This window comes from Lutra lutra, chromosome 15 (assembly GCF_902655055.1).
Source record: "Lutra lutra chromosome 15, mLutLut1.2, whole genome shotgun sequence".
NCBI classification, from domain to species: Eukaryota; Metazoa; Chordata; class Mammalia; order Carnivora; family Mustelidae; genus Lutra; species Lutra lutra.
In genome coordinates, this window is record NC_062292.1 from 59998525 (window position 1) to 60018056 (window position 19532).

Below are 19532 nucleotides of genomic sequence, written 5' to 3' on the forward strand. Positions count from 1 at the left end.
CTTGCTCCCTCTGCCTGCCTTTCTGCCTACTTGTGATCTCTGTCTGCCAAATAAATAAATAAAATTAAAAAAAAAAATCTTTGTAACAACAACAAAGACTGAGGCAGGTACTAGTTTGGCTTGTTCAACAAATAAAACAGACTATATAACTCAAGTTTAATAAGCAAGAGAGAAGTCCCGTAATTATGTCAGTTGTCATTATGTCATTTATATAACTACTCTGAATCTGTTTTCCCAGTTCTAAAACAGGAACACCACTTCCCCACTGTGGAAAGAAGTAAAATTAATATATATGAAATTGCATGGGAAATTTAAAGTCCCACATAAGTATAAGCTCACATTATTATACGGTAATTTATTCTCTCCACAGTTTTCCCTATTCAGCTAACTAGAATCCTACTATTTCAGGTCTAAGAAGTGTTATTTTTAAAATTACAAAAACATCCTTTTTTAAACCTGTGCATGATTGCTCAGTGTAAATAAACTATTAATTCAACTCAAATATCAATTAATCGCTTACACAGTATTGTGCTAGATCCTAAGAGTAGGGGAGTGGTGACAAAGAAGGCCTTGTAGCATTCACATCAGAAATGAAAGCACTGAAATGCTATTTTAATAATAAAAGGGGGAAAAAAAATCAAACTTTACAAGTATAAAAAAAATCAATAAAAAAGTCAAACACTCTATCAGTTATTAAGAATACCTTTTGTTTCTACTGTAATACGAGAATAGGACAGTATTTCTTTTCTTAGGTACCAATGCTATCATAGGAAAGGCTTGACCTGGAACAACAGCTTGTCATTAGTTTCTATTTACAATAATAGAGCATATCAGGTATTTAATTCATATCCTTTTGGAAGAAAATAACAGGTCCTTTCTCATTTTCTTTAATTATAGGTTTCTATTCTCACCAACTATGGAATAACAGAGATTCTAATGTGCTTTTACAATAGGGTTCTACTTAAAACTTATATATAGGATTTTTCCTCCACTGATCTAGTGCTGATATTTTAGGAAGATGTGGAGAAGAGAAGCAGTTTATAATTTCCCGGAAGGTATTATCATGAGCACGGAGTCCATCACGGTTTGGGGATCAAGGGGCTCACCCCGTGGCTGACATCTGATGGTGCACCTCTGTGAGGAAAAACCCAGTACTCCCTGCCCACTCTCACAGAGCATGGCCTCCCACCCTCCTGAAGGCCATACTCTAAAAATGACACACACTCAACAACGTGTGTTCTGCTTTTGTGGCTGATTTGTTTCATTTTTCTGGTGGACAAAATGAGTAAGTGCTTCCTAGCTGAAAGGTTACTTTTTTAATCATGGGAGAAGATTCCCTGAAGACATTCAACACTGTTCAACTTAAAAATTTGCCAAGATCACACGATATGCAGCCTGGGCTCTGTGGGGAAAATTACAAAGGTTACTGACAGTCTCATTTAGGAGCAAAATGAATTTAAGTGAGCATCACACAGGGCACACTATGATAATGGACATAAAAAGTGCTCCTAAAAAGGCCAGGACGTAGAATTTAATTAGGGCTGGGAGAGCAGAGAAAGCTTTCAGAGAAAGGTGGGATTTCTCTGGGGCCTTTAAGGATCAGTCAATGGAAGGAACTTCACAGAGTAGTGGTGGGGGAGGTATGTTTCAGTAAGAAGTAGTATATTACCAAGGATCAACATCAGAAAATGAAAGAAATAGTACTTTCAAATTCTTAGAGGTAGTACTAGTTTCAGAAAGGATTATCAAGAGACTTTTTTTTTTAACCTTAAAGGAAAAGTACATTAACAGAATAAACCAAATCCCACATATTAATTTTCCTTTCCTTATAGTCTTAAAAGAGGCAGGAACTAGCTTGACTTAACCTGAAATATACTCAAATACTGATTTGTAGAAAATGTTCAATTCTGATGAAATAACTCATAAGAAGTGCCTAGCTTTGATAAATGCAAAATTACAGAGCATATCCTGAGATGTAACATACACATTTACATTCCTTTAAAAGGCAAGAGCAAATTGAAATCACCTGAAAAGATAACTAAGTATGAAGAAGGGACAGGTCCAAATGAAAGGCACTATATAAATTCAAAATATGACAAAATAAATCCCAATATTATCTTTCCTTTCCGTTCCCATCCCTAATCTTAAAAAAAACAAAAACAAGCAAACAAACAAAAAAGCAAGAAATAGAAGACGAATGCAGATTTTAGTCCAAAATGCCACTCATATGTGAGTCAGTAATCTCCCAAGAGCCTGAGCTGGAAATCCATGGTATTTAGGATTGATGTCAATACTGCACCCACAGGTAGTACAACAGAGGACAGAGGCAGGAACATGGGCTTTGGGGTGGCTTAGAACCCTGGTTAAAACCCAGTTCGTGCATTTACAAGCAGTAAGACCATGAAGTTAGCAAATGGCAGCTGGTGGACTTATCTGAGTGTTTGGTTCCATTAATGGGAATGGTAACCAGTAATACCGTGAAAGATCCTATAAGGCAATAGGAGAAATCTGTAACACTCTAAAGTTTTATTTGGAAACACCAAACAACAATAACAACAAAATAGAAAACAATGACTAAATAGAAAGCCAAAATTCTAGTTATTCTTATCATTCAAAAAAAATTGAACATTATAATCTTTAAAACCATTATACAACAGATATCCTCACTGCGGCTGATCTTTTTAAAAAGCCATCAATGTGCTTTTCTTAAAATAATCTTATATATAATGAGTCACAAAAGACCATATGTGATAGGATTCCATTTATACAAAATGTCCAGAACAGGCAAAATCACAAGACAGAAAGTGGATACACGGTTTCCTAGGGCTGGGAATTGAGGAGGGGGGGAAGCAGGTGTGTGCTAAAAACAGGGCCAGGGTTTCTTCGGGGGTGATGAAAATGTGGTGGAACACGGTGATATTCAGTACTTGTGCCTCTGCCCACTTTGTTCTTCATAAGAACGATAAGAAAACATTCCTCTGAGAGAACATTCATGTGAACCAATAAGAAAATCTTATTCGGCACATCCTAACCACCAAAACATTTGAAGCAACTGTTTACTTCAAAAAAGCTTTCAAGAAGGGACAGGAAAATGGGGACAACAAGGAAATCTTTTGTAGAGCACCGCAAACAGCTGGACGGTAGTTTTCCAGGACATACAGTATAAATGGGCATCAGTACCTGTAACTTTATACTCTCCAGTGAACGCTACTGCAACTGTTTACCAAAGTAATTACAGTCTTTATTAAAGTGATTAAGACAAAGGCTAAAATATATGAATGAGGTAGAACCTGGAATCAATTTTTCATATTCTATAATGGTAAACAGAGTAATAATTACTATAAATATTATAGGAATTATAAAAGCACAAAATATCACATAGGACTAGGTAGGAACAGAAATGAATAAACATCTATGCTAAATAATCTTATTATCTATAACGAAGAAGTAGTTTTCTAAAGGAGTCCCACGAAATGATAAAACTTACTTGGCTCTAGCTTCTTCAGGTCCTCCAGTTTAAATTCTTCTTGAGACTGTGTGGACTGAATTTGAAATATGCATATTACATCTTTTTATTACAAAGATTTCATGATACCCTATGTCTTTTAAGTGGCAAGAACTAAATATTCAAAAAGTGCACAAAATGAAGGAATCCATTTCATGCTCTCAAAGTAGAAAATGGAAAGTCCCGGGATGCCTGGGTGGCTCAGTTGGGTAAGCATTTGCCTTCGGCACAGGTCGTGATCCCAGGGACCTGGGATTGAGCCCCACATCGGGCTCCCTGCTCAGCAGGGGACCTGCTTCTCCCTCTGCCTGCTGCTCCCCCTCTTGTGCTCTCTCTCTGACAAATAAATAAAATCTTCTTAAAAAAAAAAAAAAAAAAGAAAAAAAAAGAAAATGAAAAGTCCCAAACTGGTTTTTGTTTTTATATTTTAGAACATTTGAGCTAAAAATAACAAAAAATTGAAGTTCTATCTTTTCTGTCTTCAGTTTATTAAATATGAACTAAATCTTTTAATAGGAGTTTAACCCATGAATTCCTATTGCTAGACATATCTTCTGAGACAATACTTTGTGTCAAAGTATTGAGACATTTTAACATTAATGTTTAAGGTTTATTAGAATAGTTCATAATGTATTTTTCTCACATTAGAAAGCAGGAAAAAAACCGTGTTTACCTGTAAAGCTGCACTTCGTAATTCCAAGCATGTTGCAATTTTGCCTATGGTTTTCTGTAGGAAAAAGAAAAAGCATAAGTACTGAATATACTGTAACTGTTAATTGTTAAAACCACGGTGTTAGTTTTTATTAGTTAGGGAGCTATAATTTTTTTCAAGTTAAATTTTACTTCTGTGTAGCATCTTGCAGATTTTAGAGAAGAGAAACAGGAAGCAAAGGGCTAGGATAAGGGAGAGAATGTGAGTCTATATTCTCTCCTGACCTAAATGTACCATGACCAATTTTAAATCAAGTTTGCTTTGATGACAGCTTTAGATTTATTTAAAGGGCAATGAAAAGGACTTCCAACATCTTCCCTCCCAAGTTTTGTCTTCTCTTTATCTCCATTAGGTCTGAAATTCATTAAAAGATTTAAAATTAAAAATATCTGAAAGCTAGCAAAATGGTATCATTTAATTTTGATATAAGACCAATCTTGACTTGTCTACTTAATTATGTAGGTAATACTCAGCAAAATCAATACTTGTGATGAATGGTGGCAAGCTTTATAGTCAGACCTGTCTTAGATGAGCTATAAGAGGAATATAAATGATAGGGTATAGTCCTTGCTTTTAACAAGCTCAAGTTCTATTATGTGACATGAGACTCTACAAAATCACCGTCATATAAAGAAGAGATACTTGATTCTTATAAGCTTTAGCGAAGTGAACCATTACATATGTTCTGAAGAAACAGTGCAAGATTCTGTGTTAGAACTCAAGCCCCAGTGACTGGGAGGATTTATAAAATGGAAGAGTTTGGAAAACTGTCACGGTTCACTTATCCTAAGTCTCAAAGTGAAAGTAGAGGGATATAGGTTTGAAAAGCGAAGAGTGACTGAGGGAGTGATAACGTGTGTGTATGCGTGTGTGCGCGTGCGTGTGTATGCGTGTGTGCGCGCGTGCGCGTGTGTGTGTGTGTGTGAGAGAGAGAGAAAGCACGCGCGCACATGCTGGGGACAGCAGGGGTCTTTCTGAAGGGGACCTTCCATGACTAGCTGAGGAATCTGTTATTACTTTAGCAATAAATCGCACAGAAGTTTTTGAATAGAAGAATGACGATCAGATTGGACCTTTAGGAAGACTATTAGGGCAACAATCTCCATAGGCTGGGGGAGAAAAGGGAAAAGACCACAGGCAAGAATGGCCAGGCTGCTCCAGCTGTGCAGGTAGCCATGAATAAGAACAAGAACATGAATGACTAGAGTGGAAGTAAAGAGGAGGAGACCCACAGAAGAAACATCTACAAGAGCAGGCAGCTGAATTAGGCCCACTGACATTTTTAAGTCCTTCCAGAAAAGGGTATTTCTTATGTTTTTATTAAGAATAAATCCAGGGGCGCCTGGGTGGCTCAGTGGGTTAAAGCCTCTGCCTTCAGCTCAGGTCATGATCCCAGGGTCCTGGGATCAAGCCCCGCATCGGGCTCTCTGTTCAGCAGAGAGCCTGCTTCCCTTCCCCTCTCTCTGCCTGCCTCTCTGCCTACTTGTGATCTCTGTCAAATAAATAAATAAAATCTTTAAAAAAAAAAAAAAAAGAAGAAATCCAGACCATAAAAGTGAAGTATTTATGTACAATATTTGCAATGCCTTCACCACAGAAACATTTTTGGGAAAAAATGAAATGCTTTTTTCTACATGTACTGATCACTTGCAAAGGTTTAGTAAATTGGATTTCCACTTGCTTTATCAGATAAATGAGGAGCACAGAGGTGTAACAGGTACTGTCCTGGCCCCTGGTACTCAGGCGAGTGGGCACTATGCAATCATCTTATCGACAATCAACAGCTGGTATAGCCGACTTCCACCTTTCCTGAGCAACACAGGACCCTTGGCCAAGGAACAAGTAACACTCCAACTATCTCCACAATCTTTAAAAATTTTCTTTTAAGCCCAATATCACCATTTAGAAAATACCCAATTTTATTATGAAATCTTACATTTAAAGATTACATTTAAATTTCATAAGTTCAAAAGGACTCAAGATATCTCATATTTATTTTCTCTCTCAAACAGCTAATGCACAGGAACCAGCAATAGTCTTTTCTACATCAAATCTAATATCTCACTGTTGTTTAAACATACCACTCAACTCTGACAAAACTAGGTGATTTAAATATGTACAAATAAAATTTATGTTTTATTTGTATATATGTATAAAAACATAAAAATACATATAGTAATAGAGTAATGGCTAACAGCTATTGAGTACTCAAGTTCTCCTAAGGGATTTATAAGCATTAATTCATGTAATCCTCATTATAACCCTGAGTTAGAGACTATCATCTTATTGATGTGAAAACTGAAGAGAGGTTAAGCAACTTGCCCTAGACATCCATGTCTTCTAGACATATAATAGTCATATGTACAATAAAGCAATATACTTGTGTTAATATCATTTGGCCATACTTTTTAGGTTCTTTTAAAAATGCTTTTTAGGAAAGATTCTGTATTAAGTGAGATGTATCAATGAGTGGGTCTTTAGAAATATTAGTTAACTCCCTTTCTTCCATTTGGTTTAAAATCCATTTGATTTGAGGCTGTTAATATTTAAGGTAAAATGCAGTTGAACAATTACGATTCCGCTAATAACCTATTTTAAATTTAAACATTTCTGCAAGTTCAGCAGAACCAACAGCTCTTTACACAGAATCTACTGAACCATGGCAACATACCAACAGGCATTATTCATAACTACTTTAAGGGACCACACCCAACATCAGTATTAAAAAGGGAGCGAAGCACTATCATTTTCAGCTGCAGCAATGACTTTTAAAACATGTAGCATTTATTGATGTCAAAATCAAGTGCTTGCTACTGTAACCGTGTCACCTTTCTTAGAAACAAACAGTCAGGAAAAATGATTAAGCAGCACAAGGTCACTTGTGTCCCCATATAAGTACTATTTAACTAATGTACATTAAGACTAAGCACTGAAGGTAAATGAAGCTTAGTTTTAAAAGATTTAAATTATTAGCACCTCATTCAAATTAACTGCTCATGCCTAATATGGTACAGAAATGGAAAATGTCCTCGTTTTCAGAATATTGGCTATTTTGTCAATGGTAGGGAAATTAGTAAAAAGAGCAGCTAAGGAGAAGATGGCATAAAAACAAAGAGCCAAGTTAATTTTGCTTAAACTTATTCAATTTACATATGGAAAAAGAAGTCTAAAAAATACACATAAAGTAGTGCAGTCTCAGTCCAGACTTGATTTTTTTATTTAAACAGCCAGAGGGAGGCTGGGGTGGGAGGAAAAGGGGAAGGCCGGGGAGACGGTGGAAAGGGGGTGGGGGATCCTATAAACTAGGAAACAAGCCCTTAGTGCTGGAACTCTCATTACTACAAATTTGATTCAAAACAAGGAAAAACTTTCTAAGCATCATGAGACAGGATGTTCTATTCTGCCCAGAAACTTACATGAGAAAATCTACGACACCGAAGTAGGGAATTTAATGGAATGAAAGCTTTTGGCAGCTATTCCCTGGCCACCAAACCCAGTTGTTATAATGACAAAACTATTGAGGGTTGAAATGGAAGCTAAGTCAACGAATCGCGAGGGAGGATCAAACAAGAATCCTAAACTTTCTCACTTTCCACCAGAAATCTTTGAGAATATTATGAAAAGCAAATCCACATTAAGATTTTTAAAAATCACTAATTAATAAAGTTTAGAGAGATCAGTAGTTCTGCTCTAGAGTTTAGATTTAAAATAAATACTAAGATACATATACTATTTTCTCAAAAATTAATATTTCTTTGATCTTAAATAACTTATATGGATACATATCAGTAACCTAAGACCCAACAAAGCATTTATTCATCAACTATTTTTTAAAGCTTATGGTGAGCCAGACAGTAAAAAGTCTCATAAAGAAATATTGGTTGTTTTTTCAAAAAATTTTTTGTAGTCCCACAAACTATGAATGGTTAGCATAATTCTAAGATTTGTCACTGCTGTAAAAACATTGAGAATAGCAAAAAGCATAAAAAATATAATTCAAAATAGAAAACATAAAGAACGGTTTTGCTTAGAATAATATAACGTATATTCTGCATTTTCCCTGTTTTTGAGGAAAACGCAATTGAGTTTCTTCTTCTTTGGCCTTTGGCTGATGTGCCAGGTGTGGCATTCAATTAATTTTGCAGACCTAACAGTTGGTTTCAAAATCTCCTATAACATGTTCTTCAGAACATTAGACCCAATGAAGCGTTCTATAAGGGGAGGGGGGAACCTCCAAAAGCAAACAAATTTAAGAAACACTCCATTACCAAAGTCTTTAAAAAAAAAAATTCAACATATACATTAGCATATTAAAAGCCCTGACAAGTCACAGACTCTGTTCAAATAACATCTATTCATTTTTCAGAGGCAGTGTTCCCCCAAATCAGATCTAGGAAATCTTTGTTTCCTAATCATTAACTTGGAGCCTCTAACTTTTTCCTTGTGTGACATTCAAAAATAAGGTCTATAGGTCAGTATGAGTTTTTTGGCCCATTGTGAATGTTTCACCTGCATTTTAAAAGAAAATTAAATTTGTAAATGCATATAACTTGCCTTATGTTCCTAATGTAGTACAGAATGATTTGGGGGTCCTTCTCCAAGCTCAAGGAATAGGCAGGCACAAGCTCCTTCTATAGTCACAAGCAGGAGCCACAAATGCCCCCTAGGCAGGTATTATAAATAACAAATACCTCCAAAATCAGGCCTCCAGGAAAGGAAGAGGTACAGAAAACTTCAAAGGTATAAGTCATTAGAAGATAGAGTGAAGATCATGTAGGGTTATCTAATCCCTCATTTCCTACGTAAGGAAATTAGGGCCAGGGGACAGAACCCAGATTCAAGACCAAGTCGTCTGACTCCAGATCTCAGGCTTTTCCCCTAGGTCATGCTGCCTCCTAGGCCTTATGGGTAGAAGACCCGTGGGTCTGTGTAAACTAAAAACAAGGCAGCATCAGTGGCTGCTGAGGAAGTCATAAATTAAAGAATAAAGAACATTATTGAACATCAGGTTGTTTCAGCCTTAGAAAGTTAAAGAAAATTAAGAAAAAGTTTATTTTTTCTTGTTAGTTTAATCACGGTATGACAAAGCTCATTTCTTGACAGCATTTAAAAAATTTTGCTTTGTTTCAGGTGAACTCACTTACTATTTGAGGTCACGTTGTCCTAAGGTGCTGATGACAAAGCATGGAAGTAACACCAGGCGAACCGGTGATTCAAGTATTGGGGGAGGGGGGTCATGAAACTTTTAAAAAATTCCCTAAGCTTTTAGCTTTTTCCATATTCATAAGTTTGTCAGCTATTAATTTGCATACTCAAATATTTGAGATTGTTTCAAATTAATTTTGTGATGTCAGCTGATCACTTTTTTTTTTTTTTTAAAGATTTTATTTATTTATTTGACAGAGAGAGTGAGCACAGGCAGATAGAGTGGCAGGCAGAGGCAGAGGGAGAAGCAGGCTCCCTGCTGAGCAAGGAGCCCGATGTGGGACTTGATCCCAGGAGGCTGGGATCATGACCTGAGCTGAAGGCAGCTACTTAACCAACTGAGCCACCCAGGCGTCCCAGCTGATCACTTTCTAATCAATTCCTAGAGTTCACATATTTTATAGAGGAGATAAAGCATATAGTCTTTGTCCCTTTCCTCGAGCAAACCAATCATTTCCTCTGTAACAATTAAACCTAAATTTCCTATATCTACTGCATACATTAACAACTGTAAAGGAAAAAAGAAAAATGCACCTGTAAATTGGAATAACGTGTTTCCTAAATACAAAAAAAAAGTATAGGTGATGTAGATACTAAGTATTTTTAAGATGCAAATATACTGACTTGTGTAAGAAATATCCTAACCCTAATCTTTGGTGTTTTTATCTGTTCAAACCCCTATACATAAGAGTCAAATGAATATAAGAAAAGGACTAAAATAAATTTTAGACTTTCTTAAAATGCACGCAGAAAACCACTCCCACCCCTTGTACAGAAAAAGGATTAATAAAAACAAATTAAGTCACTACAGTTTTCAGTGTCTTAAGAGATGGAAAAACTGACAACAGTAATTTTTTTCATTATCTACAAGATTAAAATTTGACTTAACACTAGATACTCTGAGCCAGGAAAAAAATGGGACTTGCTTCTTCCTGTTTCTTCTCACTCTTTGAAAGCAAAGCTTCTTAAAGTATCCCACTTTTTATAATCTCTAAAAGTCCAGGGCATCGACTCCAACATGTTAAAATCTTAATTCAAGGGCACCACTGAGACATTTTGCAACTTTATGCATTTATTTTGCTGATGGATTCTTATGCCAAATTCTTGACTTGAACTATTTTTTTTTTTTAAAGATTTTATTTATTTATTTGACAGAGAGAGATCACAAGTAGACAGAGAGGCAGGCAGAGAGAGAGAGAGAGGGAAGCAGGCTTCCTGCTGAGCACAGAGCCCGATGCGGGGCTCGATCCCAGGACCCTGAGATCATGACCTGAGCCGAAGGCAGCGGCTTAACCCACTGAGCCACCCAGGCGCCCAGACTTGAACTATTTTTTAAAAATTATTATTTTATTATTAATTTTTTTTTCAGTGATGGCTTTTGGGGGATTTTGTTTGTTTGTTTGTTTTTTTAGCTTTGTGTTTGTTTTGAGAGGAGGAAGAGGGGTTAAGAAAATACAGAGTTAAAAAAGTATTGAAGTTGGACAGAATTATTCACAGTCAAACTTGAGCCTCTGGAATCTACCCCTCTCCCAAAGAGTACAGACAGCCTCCACTCAAGTTTAAGTCTGAATGGCTGAGTCGAGAAATTCATCAAGTTAGAAAGTCACTAACTGGTAAATCATGTGTTACCTCAGAGATCACTCTATGTTCCCCAAAGCATAATAATGTCATTTTTTTGTACTTAAGTATAAGTTTCTGTTGTTTTTGCTTAATGGCTTAAAAGACAATCTTTTTCATTTGGAATCTGATAATATGTAGAGATTATTTTATAGTACCTTCTGTTCTTCTGTGAATTCGGAATTATTGTGTTGAGCTTGGGCCTCTTTTTGTAGATGTCTTGCTAATCTGTAAGAAGAAAACAATACAGTCTTCAGAACTGAAGGAAAGCAAACTATCTCAAGTGCAATAATGAAATAATTTAAATCTTGTAAAAGACACAATGAAGTATCATAATATTTTGCTGTGCTTTCAAAGTCTAAATCTACATTATGTTTAGAATCAAACTCTATACAACAAAAATGAAAATAAGATATAGTACTTTTGGGGCACCTGGGTGGCTCAGCCCCACATCAAGTTCCCTGCTTGGTAGGAAGCCGGTTTCTCCGTCTCACACTCCCCCTGCTTGTGTTCCCTCTCTCCCTGCCTCTTTCTCTTTGTCAAACACATAAATAAGATCTTTAAAAAAAAAAAAAAGATATAATACTTTTTATACCATTGCACTGGGACAAATTTCAGCTCTAGGCAGTAAAAACAGAATCTTAGAGCTAGAAAGAATCTCAAGTGGCAACTAATCCAACTTTCTTCAGTAAGCATGAATTTCTTCTTTAACAAGCCAATAAGCAGTTGTCCAGATTTTGCTTAGACACTTCCAGTGAGCACCGGTCATAGTACCAGCCAGAGACACTTTATCAGTCTGTCATTAATTTGCTGATAAGATTAGTCCAAATAACAGCCATGACAAAATGATAAGTCTATTACATTATGCTTTTCAAAATATTTTTCATGAAAAATAAAGAAAATCTTCCACCAATCAGGCATGAAAATCATTGTTTGTCCAATTATCATTCTTAAAAATAGCAGCTAGGCCTTGGATGAGTTTTCAAGAATGGATCTGTGTTACTAGTCCAAACTCAACAGTAAGGATCCAAAGCTCGCTCTCTCTCCCTCTCTCTCTTTTTTTAAAAGATTTTATTTATTTATTTTGACAGAGAGAGAGAGAGAGAGAGAGAAAGCGAGAGCATGAATGTACAAGCAAGGGGAGGGGCAGAGGCAGAGGGAGAAGCAGGTTCCCCAACAGGCAAAGGAGCCCAATGCCGGGACTCCATCCCAGGACCCTGGTATCATGACCTGAGCTGAAGGCAGACACTTAACTGACTGACCCATGCAGGCATCCCCAAAGCTCTTCCTGAGACAATAAAAACTAAAAGACTGACTCTTACAATGAAACAATAAAAGGACAAATAATTTAAAAATGGAAAAAGAATTTGAACTTTAAAAAAAAAAGATTTATTTATTTTAGAGTGAATGAGAGAGCTGGGGAGGGGCAGAGAGAGAGAGAAGGGGAGAAGCAGACTCCCCTCTGAGCATACAGCCTGACTCGGTGCTCGATCTCATAACCCTGAGATCATGCCCTGAGCCAAACCAAGAGTCAGACACTTAACCAACTGAACTACACAGGTGCCCCTTGAGCATTTTTCCAAAGAAGATATAAAAATGGTCAATAAGCACATGAATAGCATATCATTAGTCATTAGGGAAATACAAATCAAAACCGCAATGAGATACCACCTCATACCCACTAGTACAATTTCTAAAAAGAGAGAAAAAAAAATAATGGTGTTGGCAAGGATATGGAAAATTTGGAACCTTTATACAGTGCTGGTAGGAATGTAAAATGATGCAGTTGCTGTGGAAAACAGTTTGGCAGTTCCTCAAAAGTTAAACATAGAGTTACCATACATATAACCCAGCAATTTCAAAATTCTAGGTATAGTCCAAGAATTGAAAACATGCTCACACAAAAAAACCTGTACACGGATGCTCAAACTGGAAACACCCGTAACGTCTATCCACTTGCAGAATGAATCAACAAAATGTAGTGCATCCACTCAACGAAATACGATTTGGCGGCAAGTGGAATGAAGATTGAAACATGCTACAACACGGATGAACCTCAAAAACATGATGCTAAGTGAAAGAAGCCAGATGCAAAAAAAAAAAAAAAAAAAAAAAAAAATCACATATGATTCCATTTACACAAAATGTCCAGAATGGGTAAGTCCACAGAGACAGCAGATTTGTGGTTGCCAGGGGCTGGGTAAGGAAGGAATTGAGAGTGACTGATAGCAGGTATGGGGTTTGAGGGTGATGGAAATGTTCTGAAATGAGATGGTGGTGATGGCTTCATAACCATGCAGAGCCACAGATGGCTCTGGGAATATACTAGAGCCACCAAATGGTACAACTTTATAATAAGAGATCTTATGTGATATTTATCTCAATTTTTAGAAATTTGTGGGGGCGGGGAAGACCCCAAAGAATCGAGAGAGATTCTTTGGTGAAACATTTTGTAACTGGCAAAAGAAGTTAAAAATCGTAATTCTCAAGCATACTCTACCGTTCTGGGTGGGGAATAAAACCAAGAATGCAAAGGGTAGCAAGTATTAGATTTCCTACCAAGCCCACCGCAAGACAGTTCACTGAGTCTCCAAAAAAAGTCTTAGATGAGAGTTCTATTCTATGCAATCATGTCTTCAAAGATCAGGTGTAAAGTTCATTATATTTGATGGCGTCCATTCAATCTAACTCCTACCAAAAATTACTGACATTTGCCAGGAATGACTCCATTATGTTACTTAAACTGCTTCTATCCATTTATTTATTGTACCTCAAAGGTAGAACCCCCATAATATTATCCTATGATGTCATGTAGAGACCCACTCTTCGTGAATTCTACACAGAAGAAAACACAAAAACAGAGCCATTATCCTTGTCCTTGCTCTGCACTTGGTTTCTAACTCTTGCTGGCCTACCACTTATATGAAGTTCTCTTTTAGGAATTATAGTCTCTATTTAATGATGTCAACTATACATCCCCAATATCAGGGAAGTTATAATGCGGCACAGTTTCTTTATTGGAATAGTTCTACATACAGTATGCTAATAGTGACTGTTAACTTAAGCAGGGTCACTCTTGGAAGAAAGACGGTAGCTCTAAACTGCTCAAATGCTAATAATAGTCAGCAGGCAAGGATGTTAAGTTCAAACAGAATCCTACTTTTAAAAATTAGGCAACATACTGGGAGGAAATATTTGCAAATCATGTATCTGATAAAGAACCTATACCCAGAATACATAAAGAACCCTTATAAACTCAAGAGGTAAAAGAGAAACAACTCAATTAAAAAATGGGCAAAAAATTTGAATAGACATTTCCCGAACCAGATTTACAGAGGGAAAATAAGCCTAAGAAAGGATGCTGGGCATCATCAGTCATAAGAGAAAGGCAAATTAAAAATATAGTCAAGTACATTATACACCTACTAAAACGGCTAGAAAAGACAGTGACAAATGCCATCAAGATGGAGAACAGTAACTCTTGATACGCTGCTGGTAGAAATGTAAAACTGTACAGTCTGGACAATATGGCAGTTTCCTTCAAAAAGTACACATAAATTTACAGCAACCAGAAATTCCACCCTTTGGTATCTACCCAAAAAGAATGAAAATATATGTGCTCACAAAGACATGTGAATGTTCACAACAACATTACTGAGGATAGTAAAAAAGGAGAAACAACTTCAAAGTCCCTTAGCTAGGGAAAGGACACACAGATGCGGTATATCCATACAACGTAACGCTATGCAGCGGTAAAAAGGAACAAAGTACTGATATACGTTCAACATGGATGAACCTCAAACACATCAGGCTAAATCAAAGAAGCCACACACCAAAGACCACAATTTACATAATTCAACTTACATGAAATATCCAGAACAGACAAGATCTTAAGAGACAGAATATAGATTAGTGGTTGCCTAGGGCTGGAGCAGGAATATGGAGTGATTGCAAATGGGCACAAAGGAGCTTTTGTGGGGTGATGGAAATGTCATAAAATTTGATTATAGTGATGGTTGTACAACTTGGTGAAGCTACTAAAAATTAACTGGACTGCACATATAAATTGGGTGAATTCCACGGTACATAAGTTATACTATTTTTAAAAACTTTTTTAAAGACCTGTGTAAAAAATTTTTCTAAATCCATAAATGATTGCACCATTTTAAGACAAAGTGAGACATGATTTTGGCCACTGAGGGAAAACGCACATGCTCTAGATATTAGAGGAGCAGCTCCAAGAATTGACACTCTACTGGGAAAGGCGAGAAACCTCTCAAATATTCTCTAGAGAAGAATCTCCTCTCACAAGGATGCCTCCTGGTCAAACAGCACTACTCTCAAGAGGGAGTTGAAAATATACTCGGAACACAAAAACAAGTGACTGAAGGAAACCCCACAACAATCCACAACAGAAATTAGTGCTTCTCAAACTACCTGTAGTGAAGGACTAGTTTCTTTCCCCAATCTGTTCCAAGCTAATACTTCTCTAAAATATAAAAACTCTTAAGAAGATGTCCAATTGCTATTAAGTTTCTAAATCTTCAATCTCAAGTCCTTTACCTCACTGCAGACCAGCACCCCTCTGTAGACCCACTCTGAGTAGCACTGTTGAAGGCATTAATAAAGACGATTAAAGGAAGGATTATTCAGTCTTCAAACTCATTCATTTAACAAGTATTGATTGAGCATCCGTGTGCCAGATTAATACCTCAGCACTGATCCTGCAAACCACCTGATTCTGAGCAACACAGTCCATGTCATTCTAATGGAAGTCTGGGGTCATGTATCCCCAGGCTGCTGAAAGAGCTGGCCTGCTTCATGGAATCGTTTTTAAGTGACCAGGTATATCTTGGCTAGTGATTCTAATTCTGACGTATTTGTGTAAATCTTCCAACAGCACTTTAATATCAACTCAATGCTCCCACCGCATACTTCCGAATCCATATTCATTCAAAAGAATACAACATATAGTATCTAAGTAAACAATTATTTAATAACAGCCTAGCTTCACTAGGACACGATGTACATAGTCAGAACAAGAGAACACCTCCAACTCTGCCCTCTCAGAGTTTACATTCAAGTGGGAAGAGAGACAATAAACCAAATGAATATGTAAAATATATTGTATTTTAGATGGTGATAAATTCTATGAAAAAAATTAAGCAGGATTGGCGGGGGGATGGTTAGGATGTGGAAGACTGAGGTAGAGGGAGTTGGGGTGGATAACAGGTTTCACTATTTTAAATAAGGTAGCCAGAGAGGAACTCACTAAGATAATATCTGAACAAAGACCTGAAGGAGGTGACCGAGGACCTAAGCAGATAATGAGAGAATGTTCCAGAAAAAGTACAAAAGCCCTAAGGCAGAAGCATGCTCCTGGAATCAGCAAGCAGTGAGGTAGCACATACTCTTTTTCTACTCCGTAATAGCAAAACCCATTTACTTTAAAATCCTCCTTTAGACTCTCAGGGTTTTGAAGGTAGGAATCAAATCTTATACATCTTTACATCTCCTGCTCTTGTCACTGAAAGAAAACATTGTTTAAGCGATAGTATTCTACTTACATCATGATGGTACAAACATGTTTCTTTCCTCCCCAACATCTCCACTCCCATAAATTCCCTCTGTATTGCAAGACCATAAAGTCCCTGCTGCCCAACCAGAAATGCCAATTATCCTAGACTCTTCCTCCTTCATTCTCAACATCCAGTCACTAAATGCTGTCCATTCTTTTTTATTTAGCGGCCCCCAAATGGTCTCCTTTTCTGCAACATTTCCTCCCAGATAACTGAAATAAAAAGGACAATTTGTCTTCATTTTTAAAACATATTAATTTTAAACTCAACCTCATTTGATACGTAGCCTATGGATTTACAAAATTTTAGCCAATCATTACTCCTCCGACACTAGCAGTTCTTATAATTTGAGAACTTCTCTGAATCATGAAGTTTAAAGGTTAGTACCGTGGCCCAACAATGGATTTGTATGTGGCTATCACTCTCATTGAGATGTTTCTAGAAATTCCAGCTGAACAGCTTGCATACTCAATTTTCCTTTGTAATTTCAATTGGACATGGTATTCTTCACTTTCCATTGTGAAGTCCGCTGCTGAGTGCCAACAGCTGCTAAGTCCCACCGCATGACAAGTGAAGGCAGCTTTACATTTCAGGGGATGTGATTCTAGTGAAGCCGCAGAATGAGTGTACACAGGTGCTCACTAGCTTCGGTAAGGATAAGACATGTTCCCTGGTAACGAGGGAAACCTCCTCATTTGTCCAGTTCACATACACCAGGTATTTAAATAAAGCGTGCTAAGCACTATGTAGTACAGCAGTCAGGATTTGGGAGTTAGAAAAAAAAAAAAATCCCAGATTTCAGCGGTAGCTCTATGACCCCCCTGTTAATTTATTTAACCTGAGCTTCAGCTTCCTCATTTTGTAAAATCAGAGTTAGTAGTTGCAGGAGTGCATGAAATCAAGCGAAGATGCAAGACAGAGCTAGTACTTGTTATACTTGGCAACAGGGCCCAGAGCACAGTTGTTTTCACGGCTCTTTGAAACTACAAGTCAGTACCTTGGGGGTCTAAAATATCTGCACATTTGAATTATCTTAATGGTCAGATTAAAAACAAGAAACTATTGTACCTAAAGGAAATAGAATTTAAAGTTTCCAACACTCAAGGACACGGGGGTGGGGATGGGGGTGGGGGGGAGGTAGATTTTACTCACAGGGTTTCATACTCAGTAACACCTCAAACAATAACTTGCTTTTAACCAAGAAGTAATTCATGGCAACAGTTTGCAAACAATAGCATTTTAGCAGACGGTTCTTATTTTTCAGTAAAAGGTGCAAGAAATTAAGCAAGGTTTTATTTATTTAAGATTTTATTTATTTGACAGATCACAAGTAGGCAGAGAGGCAGGCAGAGGGGAAGGGGGAAGCAGGCCTCCTGCTGAGCAGAGAGCCTGATGTGGGGCTCGATCCCAGGATCCTGAGATCATGACCTGAGCCGAAGGCAGAGGCTTAATCCACTGAGCCACCCCGATGCCCCAGCCAGGTTTTATATAGGCGTAAATCTTGTCTTTTAACTTAAAAAGCCCCCCTTAAGTGTTCTGGGGGGGGGGGTGCCAGAAAGCCTATAAGAAATTGGACTTCGGGTCAAAGATCAAAGAAACGGGTACTCACAAAGTACCCTGAGGCTATACATTACACACAGGACAAGGAGGAGGGACCCAGAGAGGGAGTGGAGGCTCCCGTGCGTGGTCCATTAATTCAGTTCGCTCTCTTCTGTTCACATCCTGCGCGGACTCCACCCAAAGCAACCGAGCGAGGGGGTGGGTGGGACTCACACAGCCAAGCAAATAACAGTTTCAGAAACCGAAACGGAATCGAGGTGAATTGTGAAAACAGGGCTCATCCGAAAGAGGGGTGGAGAAGGGGCGCCAGAGGGGACCCTTCCCTTGGCGGGTGAGGCGCCCCTGTCCCCGCTGCTTCCTGGGGGCGCCCCCTCCCCTCAAGCGCCACCAGTTCCCTCCTGTCCTACACATGGGAGGAGGAAGGCACCGCAGAGAGCAAGGCCACTCATCCCGGGAACGTGGGCGGGGAACACACAAGTATCCCTCCGAGATTCTAGAAGAGAAACTGAGCGGCAGCAACCTGAGAGAGGCGAAGGAAAGGAGGGAAGGAATCCGACTGCAGAGCGGGGGACGGGAACTACAGAGGCAGCCTGCTAGGGCGGGCGCCCCCGGAGAGGGGGGCTACCTGTTGAATGGAACTGACCCCGTGGCGGCGGAGGGAGAGAGGGGCGCGAAAGCCCAGCGAGCGGGCTGCAGTCTCCAGGGCAGCCCGTGCGGGGCCAGCGCGATCCCAGCCCCAGTGCCTTCGGGGGCCCCACCCTGGGATACGATAAGAGACACCGACAGAAGAAAGGGGGAGGCGGCCGACCGGAGCCCGGCTGGCCCGCTCCCGCGGCTAGTCACTCACATCTGATACTCGTCTATCGCCTCCACCAGCTGGCCCCAAGAGTCGAAGTCGGCGCCTCTCCTAAAACTGGCGCCCCAGCGCTGCAGCAGACTCCGGGTCACCTCCGACATGGCCGGTGCCCACCCCGTCCCCTCCCGCCCCTACCCCAGCGAGGCCGGGCTCTAGCGCGCCATCCTCCCCGGGCCTGGCCCCGACATTAACAGGGCCAGGAGGAACCGCTACGGTCACCAGCACTACCCGCCGAGGAGCCGCCCAAGCCCATTTGCCGCCACAGCCAAACTTTGCGGCTCTGAAGCGGCCGCCCTGTCGAGGCTCCGCCTCTGAGGCCCCGCCCCGCGTTAGGTTGAGGCCGCCCCGCTCCCGGCGAGGGCCGCCATTGCTATTGCGGCCTTCTTCCTCGGCTTGGGAGTCCCGGCCGCATTCTCTCTTCCTCTCAGGAAAAGAGAGTGCAGCTCACGATTAAAGGCTGGGGAAAAGTAACTAGGACGGGGCTGAAGAACGGAGCGT

General features: G+C 39.1%; 1 protein-coding gene across 1 annotated transcript in view; it reads right to left on the minus strand.

The window, feature by feature from the left end:
* The window catches only part of AIDA (axin interactor, dorsalization associated), a 39001-nt gene extending 19714 nt beyond the window's left edge, over positions 1 to 19287 (minus strand). The window contains exons 1-4 of the mRNA XM_047704281.1: positions 19026 to 19287; positions 11198 to 11267; positions 4179 to 4232; positions 3488 to 3542 (exon numbers count right to left, since the gene is read on the minus strand). Coding sequence (XP_047560237.1) covers positions 3488 to 3542; positions 4179 to 4232; positions 11198 to 11267; positions 19026 to 19135 — 289 coding nt within the window. The 5' untranslated portion in view covers positions 19136 to 19287. The remainder of the gene's footprint in view (positions 1 to 3487; positions 3543 to 4178; positions 4233 to 11197; positions 11268 to 19025) is intronic.
* Positions 19288 to 19532: the final 245 nt, after the last annotated feature.